Below are 22,060 nucleotides of genomic sequence, written 5' to 3' on the forward strand. Positions count from 1 at the left end.
CTCGGTAAACAGCACCTTCAACCTACAGAAGGCTCTGTCCGCCTCTGCTGACCACTGCAAACGCACCGGCCCCCCCTTCAGCAGTGAGGTAATAGGGGCTGCTACCTGACCAAAACCCCGGATAAACCTCCGGTAGTAATTGGCAAACCCTAAGAACCGCTGCACCTCTTTTACCGTGGTCGGAGTCGGCCAATTACGCACGGCTTTTACGCGGTCACCCCCTATATCCACCCCCGAGCTGGAAATGCGATAACCCAGGAAGGAAACGGCTTGTTTAGAAAACTCACATTTCTCCGCCTTCACGTACAGGTCATGCTCCAGCAGTCGCCCAAGAACCTTGCGCACCAGAGACACATGCGCGGCTCGTGTAGCGGAGTAGATCAAAATATCATCAATATACACCACCACACCCTGTCCGTGCAGGTCTCTGAGAATCTCGTCAACAAAGGATTGAAAGACCGCTGGAGCATTCTTTAACCCGTACGGCATGACGAGGTACTCATAATGGCCCGATGTAGTACTAAACGCGGTTTTCCACTCATCTCCCTCCCGAATACGCACCAGATTATACGCGCTCCTGAGATCCAGTTTCGTGAAGAACCGTGCTCCGTGGAATGATTCCATCGCCGTAGCGATGAGAGGTAGTGGGTAACTAAAACCCACCGTGATGGAATTGAGATCACGATAATCAATACACGGACGCAACCCACCATCCTTTTTCTTCACAAAAAAGAAACTCGAGGAGACGGGTGACATGGAGGGCCGAATGAATCCCTGTCCAAGAGCTTCCGTGACATATGTCTCCATAGCCAACGTCTCCTCCTGGGACAAAGGATACACATGACTCCTGGGAAGTGCAGCGTTTACCTGGAGGTTTATCACGCAATCCACGTGTCGATGGGGTGGTAATTGGGTCGCCTTCCTTTTACTGAAAGCGATAGCCAAATCGGCATACTCAGCGGGAATGCGCACGGTGGAAACCTGGTCTGGACTCTCCACCGTTGTCGCACCGATGGAAACTCCTACACACCTGCCTGAACACTCATCAGACCACCCCTGTAGAGCTCCCTGTTTCCACGAAATCGTCGGATTGTGAATAGCCAGCCAGGGAATCCCCAGCACCACCGGAAACGCAGGTGAATCGATAAGAAACAGACTAATCCGTTCCTTATGATTCCCCTGCGTAATCATCTCCAAAGGAATTGTGGCCTCCCTGACCAGCCCTGACCCTAACGGTCGACTATCTAAGGAGTGCACAGGGAAAGGGGGGTCTACCTTAACTAACGGAATCCTCAACCTTTGAGCGAGTCCGCGATCTATAAAGTTCCCAGCTGCGCCTGAATCGACTAGCGCCTTATGCTGGAGAGAGGGAAAAAATTTAAGGAAACATATTAACAAAAACATGTGACCAACAGGAAGCTCTGGGAGAGTGTGGTGCTGACTCACCTGAGGTGACCGAGGAGTGTTCTGCCTGCCCTCTCGATTCCCAGATGAACTCCTCCAGCACCGACCGGAAGTGTGCCCTCTTCGGCCACAACTGGTACAGGAGGAGCCTCCTCCGATCTCCCTAGATGCTGCCCCTCCTAGCTCCATCGGGATAGGAGCAGGAGGGTCAGGAGATGGAACGGACAGGACCCTTTCAGAACGTCCGCGAGCAGCTAGCAGATGGTCTAACCGGATAGACATGTCTATTAGTTCATCCAAACTTAGCGTAGTGTCCCGACAAGCCAGCTCTCTGCGGACGTCCTCTCTCAGGCTACACCTGTAATGGTCTATCAGGGCCCTGTCGTTCCACCCTGCTCCAGCGGCCAAGGTCCGGAAATCCAGCGCGAAGTCCTGCGCGCTCCTCGTCCCCTGTCGTAGATAGAACAATCTCTCACCCACCGCTCGGCCATCTGGAGGGTGATCGAACACGGCCCGAAAACGGCGGGTGAACTCCGGGTAGTGGCCCCTCGCTGAGTCGGCCCCGTTCCAGACCGCATTGGCCCACTCTAGGGCTCTACCCGTCAGGCAGGAGACGAGGACACTCACGCTCTCTTCGTCCGAGGGAGCTGGTCGGACGGTGGCCAGGTATAGATCTAATTGTAGCAGGAATCCCTGGCACCCCGCCGCCGCTCCATCGTACTGGCTTGGAGGCGTAATACGCAAGGCGCTGGTACCGGATCCCGCTGGAGGAGATGGTATAGTTGCTGGAGGGAGGGTAGGTGGGTTAGTAGGGAGACCACTCCTCTCCCAACGATCCATCCTCTCCATCATAAGATCCATAGCTGATCCGATGCGATGGAGGATGGACGTGTGATGAAGGACTCTCTCCTCCATCGTGGGGAGAGGGGTGGTCGCTGCTCCTGCTGGCTCCATATGTGGGTGCGGGCTTCTGTTACGTTCAATGAGGACAATTGAAAGGAGTCAGGCGCAGAGAGCAAAGGTAATGGGGAAAACCACTCTTTAATGTCCAACCAGATGAACAACTGGTAACGTCAAAAACATTTGGCGTAAAAATCCGACTTGAATAAAGTACACACTGGAAAATAAATCCAGACTGTGGAAAAACCCCAACGTGAAAATAACAACCTCATACACAAACAGAGAGACAAGCCCGCACAAACAGAAACGGGCTAAACGAACTTAAATAACACCACCCTAACAACCAAACAATAAACAGGTGAAATCAATTAGACAAAACCAAACGAAAAGGAAAAAGGGATCGGTGGCAGCTAGTAGACCGGCGACGACGACCGCCGAGCGCCACTCGAACAGGAAGGGAGGCCACCTTCGGTAATACTCGTTACATAACCTCAACCAATTTCCAAAGACTGGTGACATCCACTGGAAGCCGTAGGAACTGCAAACAAGTCCCTTAGAAATCTGTTGTCCCAATGAAAAGGCTGCATAGATTTCATGACTAAAAGCTCAAAAGTTGAAAACACTGTCTTTTTTACATTTTATTATTACTTGCTGTCGGAAATGTTAACAAAACCTCTGCCTTAGCCAGATGCGCGGGGGATCAAATCAAATCAAATGTATTTATATAGCCCGTCTTACATCAGCTGATATCTCAAAGTGCTGTACAGAAACCCAGCCTAAAACCCCAAACAGCAAGCAATGCAGGTGTAGAAGCACGGTGGCTAGGAAAAACTCCCTAGAAAGGCCAAAACCTAGGAAGAAACCTAGAGAGGAACCAGGCTATGAGGGGTGGCCAGTCCTTTTCTGGCTGTGCCGGGTGGAGATTATAACAGAACTTGGCCAAGATGTTCATAAATGACCAGCATGGTCAAATAATAATAATCACAGTAGTTGTCGAGGGTGCAATAGGTCAGCACCTCAGGAGTAAATGTCAGTTGGCTTTTCATAGCCGATCATTAAGAGTATCTCTACCGCTCCTGCTGTCTCTAGAGAGTTGAAAACAGCAGGTATCTTGTCCGGTGAACAGGTCAGGGTTCCATAGCCGCAAGCAGAACAGTTGAAACTGGAGCAGCAGCACGGCCAGGTGGACTGGGGACAGCAAGGAGTCATGGTCCTAGGGCTCAGGTCCTCCGAGAGAGAGAAAGAAAGAGAGAAAGAGAGAATTAGAGAGAGCATACTTAAATTCACACAGGACACCGGATAAGACAGTACTCCAGATATAACAGACTGACCCTAGCCCCCCGACACATAAACTACTGCAGCATAAATACTGGAGGCTGAGACAGGAGGGGTCAGGAGACACTGTGGCCCCACCAATGATACCCCCGGGCAGGGCCGAACAGGCAGGATATAACCCCACCCACTTTGCCAAAGCACAGTCCCCACACCACTAGAGGGATATCTTCAACCACCAACTTACCATCCTGAGACAAGGCCGAGTATAGCCCACAAATATCTCTGCCACGGCACAACCCAAGGGGGGGCGCCAACCCAGACAGGAAGATCATGTCAGTGACTCAACCCACTCAAGTGACGCACCCCTCCTAGGGACGGCATGGAAGAGCACCAGTAAGCCAGTGACTCAGCCCCTGTAATAGGGTTAGAGGCAGAGAATCCCAGTGGAGAGAGGGGAACCGGCCAGGCAGAGACAGCAAGGGCGGTTCGTTGCTCCAGAGCCTTTCCGTTCACCTTCACACTCCTGGGCCAGACTCACTCAATCCTATGACCCACTGAAGAGATGAGTCTTCAGTAAAGACTTAAAGGTCGAGACCGAGTCTGCGTCTCTCACATGGGTAGGCAGACCATTCCATAAAAATTGAGCTCTATAGGAGAAAGCCCTGCCTCCAGCTGTTTGCTTAGAAATTCTAGGAACAGGAAGGAGGCCTGCATCTTGTGACCATAGTGTATGTGTAGGTATGTACGGCAGGACCAAATCGGAAAGATAGGTAGGAGCAAGCCCATGTAATGCTTTGTAGGTTAGCAGTAAACCTTGAAATCAGCCCTTGCCTTAACAGGAAGCCAGTGTAGGGAGGCTAGCACTGGAGTAATATGATAATTTTTGGGGGTTCTAGTCAGGATTCTAGCAGCCGTATTTAGCACTAACTGAAGTTTATTTAGTGCTTTATCTGGGTAGCTGGAAAGTAGAGCATTGCAGTAGTCTAACCTAGAAGCCCCAAAATTGCCATCGCTAGAAGCCTGTGTTTCAGATATAAGGAAGTGGATGGCTGCAAAGGTCTAGGTCCCAAGAAACAAAGAGATCTTCTGTTGAATCTGACAATTCATCTTGATGGTTGTACAGTCGTCTCAAATTAAAATGTGAAGGACCTCTGCGTTACTCTGGACCCTGATCTCTCTTTTGACGAACATATCAAGCCTGTTTCAAGGACAGCTTTTTTCCATCTACGTAACATTGCAAAAATCAGAAACTTTCTGTCCAAAATGATGCAGAAAAATGTATCCATGTTTCATTGAAATGTACAGCTGTGTGTCATCCGCATAGCAGTGAAAGTTAACTTTATGTTTTCGAATGACATCCCCAAGAGGTAAAATATATAGTGAAAACAATAGTGGTCCTAAAACGGAACCTTGAGGAACACCTGAAATTTACAGTTGATTTGTCAGATAACACACCATTCACAGAGACAAACTGATATCATTCCGTCAGATAAGACCTAAACCAGGCCAGAACTTGTCCGTGTAGACCTATTTGGGTTTCCAATCTCTCCAAAAGAATGTGGTGATCGATGGTATCAAAAGCAGCACTAAGGTCTAGGAGCACAAGGACAGATGCAGAGCCTCGGTCTGACGCCATTAAAAGGTAATTCACCACCTTCACAAGTGCAGTCTCAGTGCTATGATGGGGTCTAAAACCAGACTGAAGCATTTCGTGAACATTGTTTGTCTTCAGGAAGGCAGTGAGTTACTGCGCAACAGCAGTGAGGAATGGAAGATTCGATATAGGCCGATAGTTTTTTATATTTTCTGGGTCAAGGTCAAATTTTGGCTTTTTCAAGAGAGTCTAGTGTAACCAGGAGGAGAGGCCTCATTTAACGTAGTAAATTCATCAGGCTTGAGCCTTGTTTCAGTCAGGCCAATCACATCATGTTTATGATCAGTGATTTGTTCATTGACAATCTGTCTTGAAGTGAGGGATCTAACATTAGGTAGTCCTATTTTAAGATGTGATGTATAATCACAATCTCTTTCAATAATGACAGGAATGGAGGAGGTCTTTATTCCAGTGAGATTGCTAAGGCGAACACCGCCATGTTTAGTTTAGGCAGACCTAGATCGAAGCACAGACACGTCTCAATGGGGATAGCTGAGCTGACTACACTGCCTGTGCTAGTGGCACACTAACAGCCTGCTGCCTGGCCTGCACCCTATCTCATTGTGGAGCTAGAGAAGTTAGAGCCCTGTCTATGTTCATTGATAAGATGAGAGAACCCCTCCAGCTAGGATGGAGTCCGTCACTTCTCAGCAGACCAGGCTTGGTCATGTTTGTTGGTGAGTCCCAGAAAGTGTGCCAATTATCTGCAAATTCTATCTTTTGGGAAGGGCAAAAATCAGTTTTCAACAAGCGATTGAGTTGTGAGACTGATGTAGAACTCATCACTCCCCCTGACTGGGAGGGGGCCAGAGACAATTACTCGATGCCGACACATCTTTCTAGCTGATTTACACGCTGAAGCTCTGTTGCCCTTGGTGACCTCTGACTATTTCATCCTAACATTGTTGGTGCCGACGTGGATAACAATATCCCTATACTCTCTACACTCGTCAGTTTTAGCCTTTACGTCGGTAGCCCTGCCCCATGGTAATCAGTGTATGATCAATTTGTCAGAGCTCGTGGTGGCAGGCTTCAGTGTGTCAGACCCCGTAACAGGTGGAGGAGAGACCTGAGAAGGCTCAGGGAGAACTGGTTGCTTAATGGGGAGAATCGGTTGAAATGAGTGACACCGGTTGAGAATACTGACAGCATTTCTTTCCAGAAGCCTTGAGGAAATTGTCCAGCTGTGGGGACTGTGCGGGGGGGATTTAAACTACTATCTGTACTTACTGGTGGCACAGATGCTGTTTCATCCTTTCCTACACTTAAATTGCCCTTGCCTAACGATTGCATCTGAAGCTGGGCTTGCAACTCGGCTATCCTCGCCATAAAGCTCCTGTATATTATAAGTAAAGCAACTGCAATTAGATGGCATAGTGTTAATGTTACTACCTAACTTTTTTCCAGATTAAGCGTCCGGAGCGAAAAAGTTGAATGAAAAAAGTTGAGACAGGAAAGAATAAGACGTTGGTAAATGTGTTAAATGCAGAGTTTTGATTAAACTGTTATTTATATACTTTGTAACAAGGCAGGGTTACATTTAACACTATAAACTGTAGACTGTTTCAAGACAGGGTTACGTTTATCACTATAGACAGTAGACTGTAACAAGACAGGGTTACATTTAACACTATAGACAGTAGACTGTAACAGACAGGGTTACATTTAACACTATAGACAGTAGACTGTAACAAGACAGGGTTACATTTAACACTATAGACAGTAACAAGACAGGGTTACATGTAACACTATAGACAGTAGACTGTAACAAGGCAGGGTTACATTTAATACTATAGACAGTAGGCTGTAACAAGACAGGGTTACATTTAACACTATAGACAGTAGGCTGTAACAAGACAGGGTTACATTTATCACTATAGACAGTAGACTCCGTAACAAAGTTTGTTTCACGTGTAAGTCATAAAACCAGTAACCTTGTGTTGTTGTCCTGGTCTCCATCTGGCCCACCATAGGTTGGTTCCCTTGCGCTCAATGTAGGAACTGAATGTCTGTAAAATTCCTATAATTCAATCATTAATTAAACTAATTTGACATTTTTCATAAAAAAGAATATCCCCATTTTCATGAAGTTGATTTGATTGAATTTAACTCATTCTATTGCACTCTATTCTAACCAAACCTGCAATACCAGTTCGTATCAGTAGGTGTCACTATGCACTAGCTAGTTGAAAAAGACTGATGCCATGATGGCTGCCTGTCTCTGTATTTGATAAAAGTTATGGTGGTGCTGGAATCCATAAATTATCTCTTTCTACATTATCCATCCATCTGTTATGGTTGGACAAATGTGTTCATATTGTCTGTGTAGACTGCTCTGTGGTAGAATTTGTAGGTTGTTTACTTTTAAGGCGTTGAAATTTGTGCCACAAGCATTTGTGAATAATCACCAGCAGTGGAAATAAAATAATATGCCAACGAACATTACTGGACTAACAAACTGATCGACTAACCTTTTCAGGAACTTCAGTATCCCTTTTGTAGCAGCAGCAGATCGTTTCATCGTCTTTGTCCTGTGCCAAACATATTTATTCAGTGAGTCTAAATTATTAACGTTAGCTGCTGACTGCATGATTGCATCAACCTAACTAGCTAATGTTAGCTAGCTATCTAGCTCGGCGACTCTAAAGCTAACGTTAGTAGTTTTGTTAGCTAGCTATAGATTGGGTCATTGGGTTCAATTTAAATGTGTGTTCGTTCTCTCATGAAGCAGGCTGCCAGGCATGCAGGAGAGGAGCGTGAGCGAAGAAAGCAACTTAGTGCAGAGTCAAACATCGAGGTGTTGGTGCAACCAAAAATAGTTGTTGAGAGGCATGGTTGCGAAACGTTTTTCTATGACGTGTACTAATGAATGTGTCTGGTAAACGCATTAGGTGCTGCTGCTTTGAAAGTGGTGTGGCGGCGCCACCAGATTGAAAAGTACTGGGGCAAATGTTGTCCTGACACTCGTTTTCCAGCGGCTCTGCTTGTATAACTCTGATAGAGCTAAATGTCCGAAATTGTTTCACATGGAATAATCTGACATTTGCAGTTCTGACTATGCTCTTCAAGAGGTGCTGATATTAAAATAGTTAACATTTATTTAACAATCCCTTGAAAACGACATACAATTGTCAATGGTTTTAGCGGGGCTACCCTTCAGCATCAAAATAAAACGCTCTGCACCCCATTGTGGCATTTTATAGATAACTACCTCTACAGTACACCAGTAAAAGGCTCGGGAGGTTTCAGAGAGGAGCCCATTTTTCAAAGGAACGACCCAGTTCCTGCCTGTTGTAACAGCTCATATACACTCCTCTCACCTCTTCAGAGACGATAACAGTCTGTCTTTATCACCCAGTGGAGTGAACCAACCAGATGCACCCAGCCTGTTGTAACATCTCATATCCACTCCTCTCCTCTTCTCTTTCTAACTACTCTCTCTCGCTCATCCCTATAACAGTCTCTTTATCACCCAGCAGGTTTCCTTGGAGTCTAACTCCTCCATGAACTCCAACACGCCATTAGTCAGGATCGCCCGCCTGTCATCCAGTGATGGACCAATGCTGGCCAACGTCTCCGAGCTGGAGCTGCCCTCAGATCCCAAATGGGAGTTCTCTAGGAACAGGTGAGACAGAGGGATACCTTAACATACCTTAGACCAGGTGAGACAGAGGAATACCTTAACATACCTTAGACCAGGTGAGAGAGGGATACCTTAACATACCTTAGACCAGGTGAGACAGAGGAATACCTTAACATACCTTAGACCAGGTGAGACAGAGGAATACCTTAACATACCTTAGACCAGGTGAGAGAGGGATACCTTAACATACCTTAGACCAGGTGAGAGAGGGATACCTTAACATACCTTAGACCAGGTGAAAGAGGGATACATTAACATACCTTAGACCAGGTGAGACAGAGAAATACCTTAACATACCTTAGACCAGGTGAGACAGAGGAATACCTTAACATACCTTAGACCAGGTGAGACAGAGGAATACCTTAACATACCTTAGACCAGGTGAGAGAGGAATACCTTAACATACCTTAGACCAGGTGAGAGAGGGATACCTTAACATACCTTAGACCAGGTGAGAGAGGGATACCTTAACATACCTTAGACCAGGTGAGACAGAGGAATACCTTAACATACCTTAGACCAGGTGAGAGAGGAATACCTTAACATACCTTAGACCAGGTGAGAGAGGAATACCTTAACATACCTTAGACCAGGTGAGAGAGGGATACCTTAACATACCTTAGACCAGGTGAGAGAGGAATACCTTAACATACAGACCAGGTGAGAGAGGGATACCTTAACATACCTTAGACCAGGTGAGAGAGGGATACCGTAACATACCTTAGACCAGGTGAGAGAGGGATACCTTCACATACCTTAGACCAGGTGAGAGAGGGATACCTTAACATACCTTAGACCAGGTGAGACAGAGGAATACCTTAACATACCTTTTGGATTATTTTATGTGTACCTTCAGAGAAGATTGTCCCAGATCAGATTAAAACATTTCTCTGGTAGTTTCTTTACACTTTAACATGTGTGTCATTGTTGTTGTTTCAGGATAACTGGTTGTGTTTCAGGCTAACTGGTTGTGTGTTAGGCTAACTGGTTGTGTTTCAGGCTAACTGGTTGTGTTTCAGGCTAACTGGTTGTATTTCAGGATAACTGGTTGTGTTTCAGGCAAACTGATTGTATTTCAGGCTAACTGGTTGTGTTTCAAGCTAACTGGTTGTGTTTTAGGCTAACTGGTTGTGTTTCAAGCTAACTGGTTGTGTTTTAGGCTAACTGGTTGTGGTTGTGTTGCAAGCTAACTGGTTGTGGTTGTGTTGCAGGCTAACTGGTTGTGGTTGTATTTCAGGATAACTGGTTTTGTTTCAGGCTAACTGGTTGTGGTTGTGTTGCAGGCTAACTGGTTGTGGTTGTCTTGCAGGCTAACTGGTTGTGTTTCAAGCTAACTGGTTGTGTTTTAGGCTAACTGGTTGTGGTTGTGTTGCAAGCTAACTGGTTGTGGTTGTATTTCAGGATAACTGGTTTTGTTTCAGGCTAACTGGTTGTGGTTGTGTTGCAGGCTAACTGGTTGTGGTTGTGTTGCAGGCTAACTGGTTGTGGTTGTGTTGCAGGCTAACTGGTTGTGTTTCAGGCTAACTGGTTGTGTTTCAGCCTAACTGGTTGTGTTTTAGGCTAACTGGTTGTGATTGTGTTGCAGGCAAACTGGTTGTGGTTGTGTTTTAGGCTAACTGGTTGTGTTTCAGGCTAGCTTGTTGTGTTTCAGGCTAACTGGTTGTGTTTCAGGCTAACTGGTTGTGATTGTCTCGCAGGCTAACTGGTTGTGTTTCAGACTAACTGGTTGTGGCTGTGTTTCAGGCAAACTGGTTGTGGTTGTGTTTCAGGCTAACTGGTTGTGTTTCAGAAGAACTGGTTGTGGTTGTGTTTCAGGCAAACTGGTTGTGGTTGTGTTTTAGGCTAACTGGTTGTGTTTCAGGCTAGCTTGTTGTGTTTCAGGCTAACTGGTTGTGATTGTGTTGCAGGCAAACTGGTTGTGGTTGTGTTTTAGGCTAACTGGTTGTGTTTCAGGCTAGCTTGTTGTGTTTCAGGCTAACTGGTTGTGTTTCAGGCTAACTGGTTGTGATTGTCTCGCAGGCTAACTGGTTGTGTTTCAGACTAACTGGTTGTGGCTGTGTTTCAGGCTAACTGGTTGTGTTTCAGAAGAACTGGTTGTGGTTGTGTTTTAGGCTAACTGGTTGTGTTTCAGGCTAGCTTGTTGTGTTTCAGGCTAACTGGTTGTGTTTCAGGCTAACTGGTTGTGATTGTCTTGCAGGCTAACTGGTTGTGTTTCAGACTAACTGGTTGTGGTTGTGTTTCAGGCTAACTGGTTGTGTTTCAGGCTAACTGGTTGTGTTTCAGGCTAACTGGTTGTGTTTCAGGCTAACTGGTTGTGTTTCAGGCTAACTGGTTGTGTTTCAGGCTAACTGGTTGTGATTGTGTTTCAGGCTAACTGGTTGTGTTGCAGGCTAACTGGTTGTGATTGTGTTGCAGGCTTACTGGTTGTGGTTGTGTTTCAGGCTAACTAGTCGTGGTTGTGTTTCAGACTAACTGGTTGTGTTTCAGACTAACTAGTCATGGTTGTGTTTCAGGCTAACTGGTTGTGGTTGTGTTGCAGGCTAACTGGTTTGGGTTGTGTTTTAGGCTAACGTTGGGTAAACCTCTGGGAGAAGGCTGCTTCGGTCAGGTGGTAATGGCGGAGGCCATCGGGATCGAAAAGGAGAAACCCAACACACAACTCAACGTTGCTGTGAAGATGCTGAAAGGTTGGTATTAGTACAAGATCACTGTTCATACCTCCCAGTCGACAATACTGTTACCTTGGAAACCCCCTCCCAGTCGACAATACTGTTACCTTGTAAACCCCCTTCCGGTCTAGAATACTGTTACCTTTCAAACCCCCTCCCAGACTAGAATACTGTTACCTTGTAAACCCCCTCCCAGTCTAGAATACTGTTACCTTTCAAACCCCCTCCCAGTCTAGAATACTGTTACCTTTCAAACCCCCTCCCAGTCTAGAATATTGTTACCTTGTAAACCCCCTCCCGGTCTAGAATACTGTTACCTTTCAAACCCCCTCCCAGTGTAGAATACTGTTACCTTGTAAACCCCCTCCCGGTCTAGAATACTGTTACCTTTCAAACCCCCTCCCACTGTAGAATACTGTTACCTTGTAAACCCCCTCCCGGTCTAGAATACTGTTACCTTTCAAACCCCCTCCCAGTCTAGAATACTGTTACCTTTCAAACCCCCTCCCAGTCTAGAATACTGTTACCTTTCAAACCCCCTCCCAGTGTAGAATACTGTTACCTTTCAAACCCCCTCCCAGTCTAGAATACTGTTACCTTTCAAACCCCCTCCCAGTCTAGAATACTGTTACCTTTCAAACCCCCTCCCAGTGTAGAATACTGTTACCTTTCAAACCCCCTCCCGGTCTAGAATACTGTTACCTTTCAAACCCCCTCCCAGTCTAGAATACTGTTACCTTTCAAACCCCCTCCCAGTCTAGAATACTGTTACCTTTCAAACCCCCTCCCAGTCTAGAATACTGTTACCTTTCAAACCCCCTCCCCGTCTAGAATACTGTTACCTTGTAAACCCCCTCCCAGTCTAGAATACTGTGACTGACTATCTCTGACTGTCCATTCTCCTCTGACAGTGACTGACTATCTCTGACTGTCCGTTCTCCTCTGACAGTGACTATCTCTGACTGTCCATTCTCCTCTGACAGTGACTGACTATCTCTGACTGTCCGTTCTTCTCTTACAGTGACTATCTCTGACTGCCCATTCTCCTCTGACAGTGACTGACTATCTCTGACTGTCCATTCTCCTCTGACAGTGACTGACTATCTCTGACTGTCCATTCTCCTCTGACAGTGACAATCTCTGACTGTCCATTCTCCTCTGACAGTGACTGACTATCTCTGACTGTCCGTTCTCCTCTGACAGTGACTATCTCTGACTGTCCATTCTCCTCTGACAGTGACTGACTATCTCTGACTGTCCATTCTCCTCTGACAGTGACTGACTATCTCTGACTGTCCATTCTCCTCTGACAGTGACTGACTATCTCTGACTGTCCATTCTCCTCTGACAGTGACTGACTATCTATGACTGTCCATTCTCCTCTGACAGTGACTATCTCTGACTGTCCATTATTCTCTGACAGTGACTATCTCTGACTGTCCATTCTCCTCTGACAGTGACTGACTATCTCTGACTGTCCATTCTCCTCTGACAGTGACTATCTCTGACTGTCCATTCTCCTCTGACAGTGACTGACTATCTCTGACTGTCCGTTCTCCTCTGACAGTGACTGACTATCTCTGACTCTCCGTTCTCCTCTGACAGTGACTATCTCTGACTGTCCATTCTCCTCTGACAGTGACTGACTATCTCTGACTGTCCGTTCTCCTCTGACAGTGACTATCTCTGACTGTCCATTCTCCTCTGACAGTGACTGACTTTCTCTGACTGTCCATTCTCCTCTGGCAGTGACTATTTCTGACTGCCCGTTCTTCTCTGACAGTGACTATCTCTGACATTGACTGACTATCTCTGACTGTCCATTATTCTCTGACAGTGACTGACTGTCTCTGACTGTCCATTATCCTCTGACAGTGACTATCTCTGACTGTCGATTCTCCTCTGACAGTGACTGACTATCTCTGACTGTCCATTCTCCTCTGACAGTGACTGACTATCTCTAACTGTCCATTCTCCTCTGACAGTGACTATCTCTGACTGCCCATTCTCCTCTGACAGTGACTGACTATCTCTGACTGTCCGTTCTCCTCTGACAGTGACTGACTATCTCTGACTGTCCGTTCTCCTCTGACAGTGACTGACTATCTCTGACTGTCCATTCTCCTCTGACAGTGACTATCTCTGACTGTCCATTCTCCTCTGACAGTGACTGACTATCTCTGACTGTCCGTTCTCCTCTGACAGTGACTGACTATCTCTGACTCTCCGTTCTCCTCTGACAGTGACTATCTCTGACTGTCCATTCTCCTCTGACAGTGACTGACTATCTCTGACTGTCCGTTCTCCTCTGACAGTGACTATCTCTGACTGTCCATTCTCCTCTGACAGTGACTGACTTTCTCTGACTGTCCGTTCTCCTCTGACAGTGACTGACTATCTCTGACTGTCCATTCTCCTCTGACAGTGACTGACTATCTCTGACTGTCCGTTCTCCTCTGGCAGTGACTATTTCTGACTGCCCGTTCTTCTCTGACAGTGACTATCTCTGACATTGACTGACTATCTCTGACTGTCCATTATTCTCTGACAGTGACTGACTGTCTCTGACTGTCCATTATCCTCTGACAGTGACTATCTCTGACTGTTGATTCTCCTCTGACAGTGACTGACTATCTCTGACTGTCCATTCTCCTCTGACAGTGACTGACTATCTCTAACTGTCCATTCTCCTCTGACAGTGACTATCTCTGACTGCCCATTCTCCTCTGACAGTGACTGACTATCTCTGACTGTCCGTTCTCCTCTGACAGTGACTGACTATCTCTGACTGTCCGTTCTCCTCTGACAGTGACTGACTATCTCTGACTGTCCATTCTCCTCTGACAGTGACTATCTCTGACTGTCCATTCTCCTCTGACAGTGACTGACTATCTCTGACTGTCCATTCTCCTCTGACAGTGACTGACTATCTCTGACTCTCCGTTCTCCTCTGACAGTGACTATCTCTGACTGTCCATTCTCCTCTGACAGTGACTGACTATCTCTGACTGTTCGTTCTCCTCTGACAGTGACTATCTCTGACTGTCCATTCTCCTCTGACAGTGACTGACTTTCTCTGACTGTCCGTTCTCCTCTGACAGTGACTGACTATCTCTGACTGTCCATTCTCCTCTGGCAGTGACTATTTCTGACTGCCCGTTCTTCTCTGACAGTGACTATCTCTGACATTGACTGACTAACTCTGACTGTCCATTATTTTCTGACAGTGACTGACTGTCTCTGACTGTCCATTATCCTCTGACAGTGACTATCTCTGACTGTCGATTCTCCTCTGACAGTGACTGACTATCTCTGACATTGACTGACTATCTCTGACTGTCCATTATCCTCTGACAGTGACTGACGATCTTTGACTATCCATTCTCCTCTGACAGTGACTGACTATCTCTGACTGTCCATTCTCCTCTGACAGTGACTGACTATCTCTGACTGTCCATTCTACTCTGACAGTGACTGACGATCTTTGACTATCCATTCTCCTCTGACAGTGACTGACTATCTCTGACTGTCCATTCTCCTCTGACAGTGACTGACTATCTCTGACTGTCCATTCTCCTCTGACAGTGACTGACTATCTCTGACTGTCCATTCTACTCTGACAGTGACTGACGATCTTTGACTATCCATTCTCCTCTGACAGTGACTGACTATCTCTGACTGTCCATTCTCCTCTGACAGTGACTGACTATCTCTGACTGTCCATTCTCCTCTGACAGTGACTGACTATCTCTGACTGTCCATTCTCCTCTGACAGTGACTGACTATCTCTAACTGTCCATTCTCCTCTGGCAGTGATTATCTCTGACTGTCCATTCTCCTCTGACAGTGACTATCTCTGACTGCCCATTCTCCTCTGACAGTGACTGACTATCTCTGACTGTCTGTTCTCCTCTGACAGTGACTGACATTCTCTGACTGTCCATTCTCCTCTGACAGTGACTATCTCTGACTGTCCATTCTCCTCTGACAGTGACTGACTATCTCTGACTGTCCATTCTCCTCTGACAGTGACTGACTATCTCTGACTGTCCGTTCTCCTCTGATAGTGACTGACTATCTCTGACTGTCCATTCTCCTCTGATAGTGACTGACTATCTCTGACTGTCCATTCTCCTCTGACAGTGACTGACTATCTCTGACTGTCCGTTCTTCTCTTACAGTGACTATCTCTGACTGTCCATTCTCCTCTGACAGTGACTGACTATCTCTGACTGTCCATTCTCCTCTGATAGTGACTGACTATCTCTGACTGTCCATTCTCCTATGAGATAGTCAGTCTGCCTATCTCCTCTGTGAATACATTCTGGAAGTAATGTATTCTTCTCTCTCTCTCCGTCTCTCTCTCTCTGCCTCTCTCTCTCTGTCTCTCTCTCTCTCTCTCTCTCTCTCTCTCTCTCTCTCTCTCTCTCTCTCTCTCTCTCTCTCTCTCTCTCTCTCTCTCTCTCTCTCTCTCTCTCTCTCTCTCTCTTTGTCCTTCTCTTCCCTCTCTCTTTCTTCATCAGACAACGCCACAGATAAGGACCTGTCAGACCTGGTCTCAGAGATGGAGATGATGAAGATGATTGGAAAACACAAAAACATCCTCAACCTGCTGGGAGCTTGTACACAGGATGGTAAGTTACTACATAACCTGCTGGGAGCAGGATGGTAAGTTACTACAATACCTGCTGGGAGCTTGTACACAGGATGGTAAGTTACAACATAACCTGTTCAGAGCTTGTACACAGGATGGTAAGTTACAACATAACCTGCTGGGAGCTTGTACACAGGATGGTAAGTTACTACATAACCTGCTGGGAGCAGGATGGTAAGTTACAACATAACCTGTTCAGAGCTTGTACACAGGATGGTAAGTTACAACATAACCTGCTGGGAGCTGGATGGTAAGTTACTACATAACCTGCTGGGAGCTTGTACACAGGATGGTAGGTTACAACATAACCTGCTGGGAGCTTGTACACAGGATGGTAAGTTACTACATAACCTGCTGGGAGCTTGTTCACAGGATGGTAGGTTACAACATAACCTGCTGGGAGCTTGTACACAGGATGGTAAGTTACAACATAACCTGCTGGGAGCTTGTTCACAGGATGGTAGGTTACAACATAACCTGCTGGGAGCTTGTACACAGGATGGTAAGTTACTACATAACCTGCTGGGAGCTTGTACACAGGATGGTAAGTTACAACATAACCTGCTGGGAGCTTGTACACAGGATGGTAAGTTACTACATAACCTGCTGGGAGCTTGTACACAGGATGGTAAGTTACTACATAACCTGCTGGGAGCTTGTACACAGGATGGTAAGTTACAACATAACCTGCTGGGAGCTTGTACACAGGATGGTAAGTTACAACATAACCTGCTGGGAGCTTGTACACAGGATGGTAGGTTACGACATAACCTGCTGGGAGCTTGTACACAGGATGGTAAGTTACAACATAACCTGCTGGGAGCAGGATGGTAAGTTACAACATAACCTGCTGGGAGCTTGTACACAGGATGGTAAGTTACTACATAACCTGCTGGGAGCTTGTACACAGGATGGTAAGTTACTACATAACCTGCTGGGAGCTTGTTCACAGGATGGTAAGTTACTACATAACCTGCTGGGAGCAGGATGGTAAGTTACTACATAACCTGCTGGGAGCTTGTACACAGGATGGTAAGTTACAACATAACCTGCTGGGAGCTTGTACACAGGATGGTAAGTTACAACATAACCTGCTGGGAGCTTGTTCACAGGATGGTAAGTTACTACATAACCTGCTGGGAGCAGGATGGTAAGTTACTACATAACCTGCTGGGAGCTTGTACACAGGATGGTAAGTTACAACATAACCTGCTGGGAGCTTGTTCACAGGATGGTAGGTTACAACATAACCTGCTGGGAGCTTGTACACAGGATGGTAAGTTACAACATAACCTGCTGGGAGCTTGTACACAGGATGGTAAGTTACTACATAACCTGCTGGGAGCTTGTACACAGGATGGTAAGTTACAACATAACCTGCTGGGAGCTTGTACACAGGATGGTAGGTTACAACATAACCTGCTGTGAGCTTGTACACAGGATGGTAAGTTACAACATAACCTGCTGGGAGCTTGTACACAGGATGGTAAGTTACTACATAACCTGCTGGGAGCTTGTACACAGGATGGTAAGTTACAACATAACCTGCTGGGAGCTTGTACACAGGATGGTAAGTTACTACATAACCTGCTGGGAGCTTGTACACAGGATGGTAAGTTACAACATAACCTGCTGGGAGCTTGTTCACAGGATGGTAAGTTACTACATAACCTGCTGGGAGCAGGATGGTAAGTTACTACATAACCTGCTGGGAGCTTGTACACAGGATGGTAAGTTACAACATAACCTGCTGGGAGCTTGTACACAGGATGGTAAGTTACAACATAACCTGCTGGGAGCAGGATGGTAAGTTACTACATAACCTGCTGGGAGCTTGTACACAGGATGGTAAGTTACAACATAACCTGCTGGGAGCAGGATGGTAAGTTACTACATAACCTGCTGGGAGCTTGTACACAGGATGGTAAGTTACTACATAACCTGCTGGGAGCTTGTACACAGGATGGTAAGTTACTACGTAACCTGCTGGGAGCTTGTACACAGGATGGTAAGTTACAACATAACCTGCTGGGAGCAGGATGGTAAGTTACTACATAACCTGCTGGGAGCTTGTACACAGGATGGTAAGTTACTACGTAACCTGCTGGGAGCTTGTACACAGGATGGTAAGTTACTACATAACCTGCTGGGAGCTTGTTCACAGGATGGTAAGTTACAACATAACCTGCTGGGAGCTTGTACACAGGATGGTAAGTTACAACATAACCTGTTGGGAGCTTGTACACAGGATGGTAAGTTACTACGTAACCTGCTGGGAGCAGGATGGTAAGTTACAACATAACCTGCTGGGAGCTTGTACACAGGATGGTAAGCTACAACATAACCTGCTGTGAGCTTGTACACAGGATGGTAAGTTACTACATAACCTGCTGGGAGCTTGTACACAGGATGGTAAGTTACAACATAACCTGCTGGGAGCTTGTACACAGGATGGTAAGTTACTACATAACCTGCTGGGAGCTTGTACACAGGATGGTAAGTTACTACATAACCTGCTGGGAGCTTGTACACAGGATGGTAAGTTACAACATAACCTGCTGGGAGCTTGTACACAGGATGGTAAGTTACAACATAACCTGCTGGGAGCTTGTACACAGGATGGTAAGTTACTACATAACCTGCTGGGAGCTTGTACACAGGATGGTAAGTTACTACATAACCTGCTGGGAGCTTGTACACAGGATGGTAAGTTACTACATAACCTGCTGGGAGCTTGTACACAGGATGGTAAGTTACTACATAACCTGCTGGGAGCTTGTACACAGGATGGTAAGTTACAACATAACCTGTTGGGAGCTTGTACACAGGATGGTAAGTTACAACATAACCTGTTGGGAGCTTGTACACAGGATGGTAAGTTACAACATAACCTGTTGGGAGCTTGTACACAGGATGGTAAGTTACAACATAACCTGCTGGGAGCTTGTACACAGGATGGTAAGTTACAACATAACCTGCTGGGAGCAGGATGGTGAGTTACAACATAACCTGCTGGGAGCTTGTACACAGGATGGTAAGTTACTACATAACCTGCTGGGAGCTTGTACACAGGATGGTAAGTTACAACATAACCTGCTGGGAGCAGGATGGTAAGTTACTACATAACCTGCTGGGAGCTTGTACACAGGATGGTAAGTTACTACGTAACCTGCTGGGAGCTTGTACACAGGATGGTAAGTTACTACATAACCTGCTGGGAGCTTGTTCACAGGATGGTAAGTTACAACATAACCTGCTGGGAGCTTGTACACAGGATGGTAAGTTACTACATAACCTGCTGGGAGCTTGTACACAGGATGGTAAGTTACTACGTAACCTGCTGGGAGCAGGATGGTAAGTTACAACATAACCTGCTGGGAGCTTGTACACAGGATGGTAGGATACAACATAACCTGCTGGGAGCTTGTACACAGGATGGTAAGTTACAACATAACCTGCTGGGAGCTTGTACACAGGATGGTAAGTTACTACGTAACCTGCTGGGAGCAGGATGGTAAGTTACAACATAACCTGCTGGGAGCTTGTACACAGGATGGTAAGTTACAACATAACCTGCTGGGAGCTTGTACACAGGATGGTAGGATACAACATAACCTGCTGGGAGCTTGTACACAGGATGGTAAGTTACAACATAACCTGCTGGGAGCTTGTACACAGGATGGTAAGTTACTACGTAACCTGCTGGGAGCTTGTACACAGGATGGTAAGTTACAACATAACCTGCTGGGAGCTTGTACACAGGATGGTAAGTTACTACATAACCTGCTGGGAGCTTGTACACAGGATGGTAAGTTACAACATAACCTGCTGGGAGCAGGATGGTAAGTTACAACATAACCTGCTGGGACCTTGTACACAGGATGGTAGGATACAACATAACCTGCTGGGAGCTTGTACACAGGATGGTAAGTTACAACATAACCTGCTGGGAGCTTGTACACAGGATGGTAGGATACAACATAACCTGCTGGGAGCTTGTACACAGGATGGTAAGTTACTACATAACCTGCTGGGAGCTTGTACACAGGATGGTAAGTTACAACATAACCTGCTGGGAGCTTGTACACAGGATGGTAAGTTACAACATAACCTGCTGGGAGCTTGTACACAGGATGGTATGTTACTACGTAACCTGCTGGGAGCTTGTACACAGGATGGTAAGTTACTACATAACCTGCTGGGAGCTTGTACACAGGATGGTAGGTTACAACATAACCTGCTGGGAGCTTGTACACAGGATGGTAAGTTACAACATAACCTGCTGGGAGCTTGTACACAGGATGGTAAGTTACAACATAACCTGCTGGGAGCTTGTACACAGGATGGTAAGTTACTACATAACCTGCTGGGAGCTTGTACACAGGATGGTAAGTTACTACATAACCTGCTGGGAGCAGGATGGTAAGTTACAACATAACCTGCTGGGAGCTTGTACACAGGATGGTAAGTTACTACATAACCTGCTGGGAGCTTGTACACAGGATGGTAAGTTACTACATAACCTGCTGGGAGCTTGTACACAGGATGGTAAGTTACAACATAACCTGCTGGGAGCTTGTACACAGGATGGTAAGTTACTACATAACCTGCTGGGAGCTTGTACACAGGATGGTAAGTTACTACATAACCTGCTGGGAGCTTGTACACAGGATGGTAAGTTACAACATAACCTGCTGGGAGCTTGTACACAGGATGGTAAGTTACAACATAACCTGCTGGGAGCTTGTACACAGGATGGTAAGTTACTACATAACCTGCTGGGAGCTGGTACACAGGATGGTAAGTTACTACATAACCTGCTGGGAGCTTGTTCACAGGATGGTAAGTTACAACATAACCTGCTGGGAGCTTGTACACAGGATGGTAAGTTACAACATAACCTGCTGGGAGCTTGTACACAGGATGGTAAGTTACTACATAACCTGCTGGGAGCTTGTACACAGGATGGTAAGTTACTACATAACCTGCTGGGAGCTTGTACACAGGATGGTAAGTTACAACATAACCTGCTGGGAGCTTGTACACAGGATGGTAAGTTACTACATAACCTGCTGGGAGCTTGTACACAGGATGGTAAGTTACAACATAACCTGCTGGGAGCTTGTACACAGGATGGTAAGTTACTACATAACCTGCTGGGAGCTTGTACACAGGATGGTAAGTTACAACATAACCTGCTGGGAGCTTGTACACAGGATGGTAAGTTACTACATAACCTGCTGGGAGCTTGTACACAGGATGGTAAGTTACAACATAACCTGCTGGGAGCTTGTACACAGGATGGTAAGTTACAACATAACCTGCTGGGAGCTTGTTCACAGGATGGTAAGTAACTACATAACCTGCTGGGAGCTTGTACACAGGATGGTAAGTTACTACGTAACCTGCTGTGAGCATGATGGTAAGTTACTACATAACCTGCTGGGAGCAGGATGGTAAGTTACAACATAACCTGCTGGGAGCTTGTACACAGGATGGTAAGTTACTACATAACCTGTTGGGAGCTTGTACACAGGATGGTAAGTTACTACATAACCTGCTGGGAGCTTGTACACAGGATGGTAAGTTACAACATAACCTGCTGGGAGCTTGTACACAGGATGGTAAGTTACAACATAACCTGCTGGGAGCAGGATGGTAAGTTACAACATAACCTGCTGGGAGCTTGTACACCGGATGGTAAGTTACTACGTAACCTGCTGGGAGCTTGTTCACAGGATGGTGAGTTACTACATAACCTGCTGGGAGCTTGTACATAGGATGGTAAGTTACAACATAACCTGCTGGGAGCTTGTACACAGGATGGTAAGTTACAACATAACCTGCTGGGAGCTTGTACA

General features: G+C 46.2%; 1 protein-coding gene across 1 annotated transcript in view; it reads left to right on the plus strand.

The window, feature by feature from the left end:
• Window positions 1–8,712: 8,712 nt before the first annotated feature.
• The window catches only part of LOC139554024 (fibroblast growth factor receptor 3-like), a 60,709-nt gene continuing 47,361 nt past the window's right edge, over window positions 8,713–22,060 (plus strand). Inside the window, exons 1-3 of the mRNA XM_071366911.1 lie at window positions 8,713–8,858; window positions 11,442–11,563; window positions 16,069–16,179. Coding sequence (XP_071223012.1) covers window positions 8,737–8,858; window positions 11,442–11,563; window positions 16,069–16,179 — 355 coding nt within the window. The 5' untranslated portion in view covers window positions 8,713–8,736. The remainder of the gene's footprint in view (window positions 8,859–11,441; window positions 11,564–16,068; window positions 16,180–22,060) is intronic.

Source organism: Salvelinus alpinus, chromosome 25 (assembly GCF_045679555.1).
Source record: "Salvelinus alpinus chromosome 25, SLU_Salpinus.1, whole genome shotgun sequence".
Taxonomy (NCBI): Eukaryota; Metazoa; Chordata; class Actinopteri; order Salmoniformes; family Salmonidae; genus Salvelinus; species Salvelinus alpinus.